The 9,621-nt window shown below is 38.3% G+C and overlaps 1 protein-coding gene across 2 annotated transcripts in view; it reads left to right on the forward strand.

The window, feature by feature from the left end:
* Positions 1-9,621, forward strand: part of gak (cyclin G associated kinase) — a 27,533-nt gene that overhangs the window by 9,918 nt on the left and 7,994 nt on the right. The window contains exons 4-12 of one of the 2 annotated variants that reach the window (XM_032515272.1): positions 125-239; positions 709-851; positions 1,129-1,254; positions 2,172-2,261; positions 2,597-2,732; positions 3,363-3,475; positions 5,754-5,832; positions 7,021-7,138; positions 8,056-8,064. In XM_032515272.1, the coding sequence (XP_032371163.1) occupies positions 125-239; positions 709-851; positions 1,129-1,254; positions 2,172-2,261; positions 2,597-2,732; positions 3,363-3,475; positions 5,754-5,832; positions 7,021-7,138; positions 8,056-8,064 (929 nt within the window). The remainder of the gene's footprint in view (positions 1-124; positions 240-708; positions 852-1,128; positions 1,255-2,171; positions 2,262-2,596; positions 2,733-3,362; positions 3,476-5,753; positions 5,833-7,020; positions 7,139-8,055; positions 8,065-9,621) is intronic. The other variant, XM_032515273.1, reaches the window with a different exon arrangement.

The following is a 9,621-nucleotide window of genomic DNA, read 5'->3' on the forward strand; positions in this document are numbered from 1 at the left end:
ATATATATATATATATATTGGATTTTTATATAACCAAATATTTGTATCAGTATCAGCCTTAAAAATCCATTATCGGTCGGGCTCTATTTTATACTGTATGTTCCTTGACCTGCTTGCTCTATAGAAAAAGCTGTCTGGTCATCCCAACATGGTTCAGTTCTGCTCTGCTGCCTCCATTAGTAAAGAGGAGTCGGACACCGGGCAGGCCGAGTTCCTGATCCTCACTGAGTTGTGTAAAGGTAACTACACGCATTTAACAAGTCACATTGCAGTAAGTCTGAGCAGTCAGAAGCATTCCCTTGTAACTGTCACTAAAATCACTCGTGATGAAATGGTTTCCCGTCTGCAGCCTTTCTGCTTCCTGCTCTACTTCCTTTCTGTTCAGTCTGATTGTTCGTTTACAACAGGCTTTGTTTTCATTCAGTAGTTGTTTTTTCAGCTTTGTGAGCAACCTTACTTACCCTTGAAAAATAAGTATTAACACTATTCAGTCAGTTATTCGATGTGTGTGAAGCTTCTTTTTTATTATTTGATTAACTTTTGGACAAGACATTTATCTGCAGTGTCTCGTGTTTTCCCAAAAGAATCGTACAACTTAGAATCAACAAACCAAAAAGTCATCTGTGTAGGGACAGGTGTTGTTCTTCACTTTGACTTTCATTCATCTGTCAGTTTTTGAATTTTTTTTTATCATCTCTTCTCCCTCAGGTCAGCTGGTGGACTTTATAAAGCGAGTAGAGCAGAGGGCTCTCCTGTCCTGTGACACTGTGCTGAAAATCTTCTACCAGACATGCCGTGGCGTCCAGCACATGCACAAACAAAAGCCTCCGATCACACACAGAGACCTCAAGGTATGTTGTTCCTCGGTCGTTGGATGAGAGTTAGGGTTAGGGTGTCTGGCAATTGTGACATCACGAAATCCTGGAGGGACTGAGTATCCATGATATGCTCCCTAGGATGAATGAATGAATTAAACGCAACACCTCAATTTAACTACATTTTAGTTTCATATAAACAAGATACTGCAATTTAAAGCCCAACAATTGATCTAACTATAAACTACTAATTGGTAATTAAATGTGTATTGAGTGACTTGCTAACCCACTGTCCTTACTTGATATGTTGCAGATTGAGAACCTCTTGATTAGTAACCAGGGCACCATCAAGCTGTGTGACTTTGGCAGCGCCACCACAGTGTCCCATTACCCCGACTACAGCTGGTCAGCACAGAAGAGGTCCATGGTGGAGGATGAGGTACACACACACAAACACACACACACACACACACACACACACACACACACACACACACAGAAGCACTCAGTTAATGGTTTACCTCAACATGGCCCTCCTTATAAAATACATTGAGGCTTAACGTCAACATCTTGTTTCAAATGATGTTGAAAACACCTATATAATACAGTTTTTATTAAATGTATAATATTTTCTAATTTCTCTATGAGTCAATTTGTCAATTGAAAAGGGGGAAAAACACATTCAGAAATTACAGTGGATCAGTGACAATACTTGCGTCATGGTGTTTGACAGAAACCAGAAACGTTTGATTGAATTAACAGCTAGAGGTCTAGGAAGCATGGATGAATAAGGTTAATTATTATAATAGCATAACCACATGGACACATGAACGAACACACACACACACACACACACACAGACACACAGACACACACACACACACACACACACATACAAAGATGACCTCAGTATGCAGAACACAAAGATCCTGGTTTGCTAAATGTAATAAATTGCGGGTCTATCTGGCACCTGTGTTCAGGCTAGTAGCACAAAAGAGATGCTTGTGTGAAGAGCTTTTTATGATGGAAAATCTGAGGTGAATGGCTGTTTAGTTTAGATTTGAATATCTAAATGTGTTTCAAAGCATGATTAGCTCTCAATGTGGGAACACATAATAGTGTTTCCTTTTAATATAAAACAGTTTTTCCCAAAGGTTATCAAAGCATTTTCTTCATTTTATAAATATTCCTCAGAGAAAAAGATGATTTAGAATCAGTTAGAGCCAAAATTAATCAACATCTGACTATAGCTGGATGCTTGGCTCTGGATTAATCTACTACAACACCCCACATGTGTCCAACAGCTGTGTTTGTGTGCTTTTATTTTTTTTCTTCTTTTTTTCTGTTTGTGTGTAGATCACAAGGAACACCACTCCAGCGTACCGAACGCCAGAGATGATCGATCTCTATTCCAACTTCCCCATCAATGATAAACAGGACATCTGGGTCAGAGCTTTTACTTTTTTATTTTCTGTCCATCACTATCACAGCTAATCCAAGATGATCAAAGATTAAAACATCCTGTTTAGTGATTGGTAGATGTTAGGAACACTGAGTGTAAATAAACAAAACTAATATCTAAATTATTATGTGGGGTCATTAACAGACATTAGTTAGTCTTTTCTCCGTTAGTTGTATGGACACAAACACAAGATTATCTTCTGACAGTGTTTTGTGTCAATGTCTTTTGTTGTTGTGATTTTTGTCTCTCTTTTCTATTCATTAAGAAAGGTGGCTTAAGAGTTTATTGTTGTTTTTATGATTTCCGCTCTCCCATGCAGGCCTTAGGATGCATCCTCTACCTGTTGTGTTTTAAGCAGCACCCTTTCGAGGATGGGGCCAAGCTGCAAATTGTCAACGGAAAATACTCTATCCCTCAGAACGATGTCAAGTACACTGTGTATCACAACCTCATACGTAAGTACCTTTATCTTATGCCTGCTAGTTTCTGCCTGCCTGTCCACGTATTCATCCATCTCTCTATTCCCCTCTATTCTTCTCTATCCTATATTCTGAAATATGTTCTGAATTGGACCTCTTGACATAACTTATATAATATAACATAAAGTATACATTATTATTATAACATTCATATAGTAGTTTATAGTGGAATGAGCTCCCTATTGACGGGCAAAAGCCTACGCATCTTCCGAAGAAGGCTAAAAACACATCTCTTCTGACTGCACCACAGATAAAAAATAAATAAAAGTGTGTGTGTGTGTGTGTAATGTAAATTACACACACACACACTTTTATTTGGCTGTGGCTGTGAATTTCCTGCAAACACAATCTTAAAAAGAATATATAAAATAGTACGTTGTTATTATTCACGTTGATTGCTCTGCATGTGTTTAATGACAAATTGGTACAAATTAATCCTATACATCCTTGATTTCCATATTTTTGCAAATGATTGGGTGTTGTCTTGTTCAAGGATTGCTTACTCTCCATGTTCTTGTCATCCCTTTCATCATTAACTACCTCTTTACATTTTTTTACATTTCCTTCTATTTCCACTGCACCCATCCTCCTGCTCCTGCTGTCCAGGTTCCATGTTGAAGGTGAACCCAGAGGAGCGTCTGTCTATTACAGAGTTGGTCAACCAGCTCCAGGAGATAGCAGCAGCACGCAACGTCAACCCCAAGTCTCCCATTACAGAGGTAGGTTTGCGCATGATTGTGTTCAGTGCTGTTGTAAAAGAAAAGAAGTGATACTACAATAAAACTTCTCCAAATCGGGTGTTTTTTTTAAACCATCAAGTAGTTATCTTATCGTTAGCACACAACATTTACCATGCTGTGCTGTTCTGTTGCTGTTTGTATTTTTCAAGCCCTTATCTTCAAGGAAAGGTCAGTGTTTCTTGATTGAGGTTAACCCTAGTGTTGTCTTCCCGTCAACCATGAAAAAAGGTTATTGCATTTTCTGACATTCTTTCAGTTTTTCAATGTAGTGGGTCCTTTTTTTGATGTTTTTTCCAAAGTTGTATATTTCTAATGTTGACATTTTCAGATTATTTTGAAGGCCCATTCTTTGGGATGAAAAAAACTGAAAATGGGTCAAATTTGACCCAAGGACAACATGAAGGTTAAAACAACCAGATAGTAGATTTTCAGCGATGATTAACACTGAAATAGGGCTGTGGCTGATAGATTAGTCTGTTCTCTTAGACAAGGCACAGGGGAAAATGCATTTGAAAATGCATCTCTAACCGTAAATTATGGCTTCTGCTTCAGCTACCAGTTTGGAATAGGTGGCAACTTTCACCAAATGCATTTTGGGGTAAACAAGTTAAGACAGTGGCACATCCTCAGTGTCTGCCAGCCTGTGAAGAGGCTATTGACAGTCCGACCACATGGCTCCTTCCGCAGTGTGCGTAAACATGCACGCACGCTCAAATATTCGCTGTGGTTTCACATGCTCAGTCTCGAATGCAACCAACGTGCACCCGCACACACAGTGGCAGGCTCAAAGGAGTCTGTATTCTCCTTCCCAGGCTCCTCTCTTCCCAGCTGGCATGGTCGTAATGGGTCCAAAGAGACAGAGAGACGTAGAGGAAATGGGTGAAACTGAAATTAAAAAACAAGCATGAAATGATACCAACACTTCAGGAGTGTTTTGGTTGGCAAAGTGAATTTTAAGGCATAAAAAGGCTACCACACAGAGTAGCTAATTCAGCATATTCAGATTTAAGATTAAAGCCAAGGTTTTGGAATCAAACCGCATGTTGCCTTGTATGTTGGCTGGTCTAGACTAACTGGGCAATCACACCCTCTTATGATTCTTAACTCATGGCCCTCATGGTAATCCTGGTACTTATCACCAAATCTGCACCCCCAGTTGGGATTTAACACTATGAAAAGCTGATTTTGGGGTGAAAAATCTACAGGTTTACTGTAATTCTTCTTTTTTCCAACAACCTTCTGGTGTGCAATACACACATTACTGATATAATATAGCTGAGCCAGTGTATGTGTCCTAAATTATATTTCTATCATCATTACAAGTATGAATACTAAGTATTTCCTTATTCTTCTGTGGAAATCACAAACTTGTTAACACACTGGGAAAATCCATATCCCCTGTGCTTTAGCACTGCAAACACTTAGATTCTTATTCTGTGCCATTGCTCATAACAAATTACACGGAGTTCTTCTGTATCCCAACCAGTTGTTTTACCAAACAGAGTCCTGATAAGGCCGGGAAATGTGTGCAGAGCAAAGGCAGATTTGGTGATCGCTGATCTCATTAGGGTTAAGAAGGGGTTTCCCTGCTGGACATAAGGAGATTATAATACTCATTCTTCTCCTCCCCCTTCTTTCTGTGCTGCCTTGTGGCACAGACATATGGAGAGGCAGACTGAGATGGAGCAGAGAGGAGGTTGAGCAGAAAACTTATGAAGGAAGGGAGCCGAGATGGAAGTGAAATACTGAAAGGGGAATCCGGTAGACATCCTGGAGGGGAAGCGAGGCGCAATATCTGTCTGGCTGCCTTAATGCAGACACAGTTCTCATCTCAAAATGATTTTTATTTTTTTTAATTCGCAATGTTATATGATTGTGCAACGTTTTGGGATTCCGGGGCTTTTACATTTAGAGACAAAGACAATACCTGTTGCTTCACACTAAGAATTTGATTGGTGCTCTTCTTCTTTTCCCCTATTTGTCGTCCTCTGACCCTATTTTTCATCAAGGTCTATTTTCCTTCTTTGCTGGGACATAATTTGTTTTTTGGGGTATTATTTCCATTTTTCAAGATGACAACTTTTTTGCAGGAAGATCTGTTTTGAACATCTTAGGCAAAATCTTATGTCCTGACTGCAAGTTTTTTTTTAAGTTTTTTTTTTGTCAACTAAGTCTTCATTCTGTTGACTTACCTGTTACAATGTTGAGTGCGTACTACTGTTGGCGCCCTGTGTATGACGGCTATGAATGTCTGCAGCTGCTGGAGCAGAACGGAGGTTTTGGCAACAATGGAGCCCAGCCGCCCATGCAGATCCAAAACGTCCACAACAATGCAGGTAGTGGTTTGTTTGAATGACAATTGAACATTATGCTCAACGTGTCCTTGGCACAGTGTTTGTTAGTTAATTTGCAGGTTAGGGATTGTTTTGTATAGCTCTGAAAACAAATTTGTTATGATGCACTCTAACAAACTAGCAAAATAACTACATTGTATTACAGCCTTAAATATGTCTTTTTTACACTGTATTTCTGAAGGATGGCTGAGCAACACATTTAATTTCATTTTTTTTTTAAATCCCTAATTTCTAATCAGCAAGGAACAAGTTCTCTTGCACACAGAGTAATATCCCGCACAAAGATGAACTGAGAGTCACACATGGTAATAAATAATCTGGTTAGTTCAGCTATCACCACCCTAACTAAAACGTCTACTCCTCCTTTGAGCAGGGGTGTGGTGTCAAGTGTCAGGTCAGTTCCAAATCCTCACATGTGTTATGAAATTATGTTGAGGTTTGCATGGTGATTTATAGAATTGTGATACATATGGTTGAGATGCACCAGATGTCTTATTCTCATTCTCATTTCTCAGGTATAGAGCATGATTTGTTTTAATAGTCTGTTCTATACAAGCAAACGACTATACACATTCAGATTGTTTACTGTCTGCACGGCCAGTCAACTATCTGTCGAAAGACTGAATATGTTTGTTGTTTCTCTGAAGGCATTGGCTCCATTCCTCCTGTCCGTCCATACTGTCTGACCAAGCAATACATGATGCCTCTTGTTGTATCTCAACATCTAACAGCTTCACCACAGCTGAAATCAACTGATTTTATCCAATGCATTTTCCTCAAAGTAAAACAAACAGTCCATTTTGACCCTAGTGGCTAAACAACTTCTTAATGCCATTCAGTGTTTGTGTGTGTAATACTATTAGCATGAGTGTCACGCACATTGCAGCCAAGAGGGAATGTGCCTTTTTACCCACATCTACATTCAGAATATGTATATTTTTAAATAGCCGTTCTCTTTAGTCATTTAAGTAATTTTTTGTGGCTTGGTTATTTTCTAACTTACTTAGGTCCATTTATTAGATGCTAATTTGAAAAAGCAATTATTACACATTTTGCACAGTTTTATCCAAGGATTGCATGGATGTTTCTGCTGCCTTTGTGGGTTAAACTGTCTCCCTGTCTTGGTCTATCATATTTAGCATTCTCTCTGTTTTTGCACAATACCTATAGGCATATATGATCCTGATCAGTCAGGTAGTGGCCTCTTGGATATCTTAAGGGGAGGAACGGAGCGCTTCCTTACCAACATTAAGGACACTTCCTCTAAGGTCATCCAATCAGTAGCCAGGTAAGGTGCTCAAACATTGTTACTTTTTACAAGGTTGTTATTATTATTGTTTTTTATTTGTATTTGTTTACTTTTCAGTTCATCGTCATTTAACCTGACAGTTGTTTTCTTCACTTGGCATAACATGGACATGTACTGCTGAACTAATCTCATGATTCACATTATGTTTGTTTTCCTGGAGAGGACTAAACATTCAGTTAAACTTTTCCTTTTTTACACAGGCTACTGTAACTTCATATATACAAACTGGTTACTTATTGAACTCAGATAATTTCACAATCGTGTTTATTTTGGTAATCATTTATTGCGATTTGATGATAGGGTAAAAAGTCATCTGACTATAGAATTAAAATTTAGTTTACTGGTATTCAATCATGGTCTTGAATTTCTTTTATTGGCATCCACCAAATGGCATATGTATCAACCTGAAGTAAACGTAGATGACGGTACACCTGCAAATTGACCATGTAAGCCTTCATACTTCTACCTACCCTTCCCCCTGATTTACCTTTTTAAAAAGGAGCATTGTACTGCCTGGCTCTCTAATAGACTTTGCAGTTGTGAACCTCCCAGAAAAAAAAGAAAAACCTTTTTTTTTTTTTTAATTTCTCTTTGTAGTTATTTCACCAACCACTTGTATGAGAGTAAGTCAGTGGATAATGGTAGTAATCTAGTCTGCTGCACTTGGTTTCAGCAGTCAGAGACGATGGTAAAGACTGGCGGGTGTGACTGAAGGGTAGAGAATAAGCAAAGTGTTCCTTTAACAGCCACGCTTTCCATATTTGTTAAAGTTTGAGGTTTATATTTGGTTATTCTATCATCGATTTGTTTCATTTGTTTGTTCGTTTTGTTTATTTTTTGTTGTTTCTTTTCTCTGTCCCAATCCCTCATGGTCCCACTATGTGTCCATCACCTAGCAACCCAAGGTAAATATGGGTCAGTGGAGTCCGTCAACTCATGCGTTGCTCTGTGTGCTCCTGTAGTTTGTTTGATTTTGAGAAAGAAAGACCCTACTAAGCCTATTGCTGTGCCGTGTCCGCCATCATAGCTTGCTGATCCTAACATCACACATTCAATAATTCAAATGACTGAATGCAGAGTGTGATGTGAATGCACAGATGAGCATCATTTAAAGAGTGAATGGAAGGGCCAGATGACTAACGAGTACAAAACAAGTGAAACATATTGTCTGTGAATGGGCCAGTCTATACCAAGTTGCAGATTTAAGAGCTGGCGCTGTAGTAATGATGGTCTTTGTTTAAAAGTCACATTTTACCACCTGCATCCGACAATTCTTTATAAAATGATACACCAGTAAACTGTGCAAATGCAACATCCCTCAAAGTTTGGTCAAAATTGAAGTGGTCTGGCAAAAACCTTAATTTAGCAGGAATTTATTTGTAATGACAGAAATGTCCAACCTTTTTTTTGTCAGATGCACCCCCTCCCCTTCTCAGCTACATTCAAGTACCCTTTCCTTGATCCTTCCATTTAGTTCAATCATTCCATTACTTTGAGCTAAGTATGTCAACTGTTTGTTCATTACTTTGAGCCATTTCAACATGTATCTATTACTTTAAGCAAACTGTTGTAACTGTTTATCCATAACTTTCAGTTATCTATTTCAACCATTCATTCATTATTTTGAATGTGTAACTGGTCTCTGGCTAACTTGACATGCACTTGCAACATGGCTTTTATGTGTTAAAGCTGAATCAGAGTGGATCAGTTTGGTTTTTTTTGTTATTAGATCATCATTTCTATTTTATTTATGTTTTCAAATCAGTTGAGCTACAAAGCTTCCATGCACCCAAAAGCAACTTCAGATGTACAGTACTTCTGGTTGGGAATCACTCACACACTTATAAATTACTAATTGATTGAATGAATGAGTGAGTGAATGGTAGTTAAATAGTTTTAATATGACTCCACCACTTACTAAATCACCATTTCAGCAATATCTGTGTCTTAACCAGTCTCACCTGTCTGTCCTGACACCATGCTGAAAAAAAAAAAAAAATGAATTGTCATCAGCATAAATAGATTAATTTCTTTGCTTGGCCTACAGTTTGTTTGTGCACACTCAATTCTAATATTCAGTGTGAATCATATTGTATTGTTTTGCATACCTAACACCAAGGAGCTATTGGCATTTTGGCAGTAGTGATCGTCTTGAGCGTATTCCTAAACAACGAGCATCTGACAGATGCGTGGGCTATATTAAAGACTAAGGAAAGATAAACTGTGTGTTATTCTAATTTGCATGATTGTGGGACAGCTTTCATTAAACGGCAACAATTGGGAACATTTCCACCCTGCAACATGGTGGTTTCAAATGCAGAATCCTATTAGTGTGTGTATATCATAATCCAAAGCTTTCTGGTTTTTTGACCAGTCTGCATTACCAAGCTGTTTGTTAATAGGTATATTTGTGCAGTCTTCCAGACACCAGTCAACCTTTTTTTTTTTTTGCTTGTAATAAT

The sequence above is a fragment of the Etheostoma spectabile genome, chromosome 5, assembly GCF_008692095.1.
Source record: "Etheostoma spectabile isolate EspeVRDwgs_2016 chromosome 5, UIUC_Espe_1.0, whole genome shotgun sequence".
NCBI classification, from domain to species: Eukaryota; Metazoa; Chordata; class Actinopteri; order Perciformes; family Percidae; genus Etheostoma; species Etheostoma spectabile.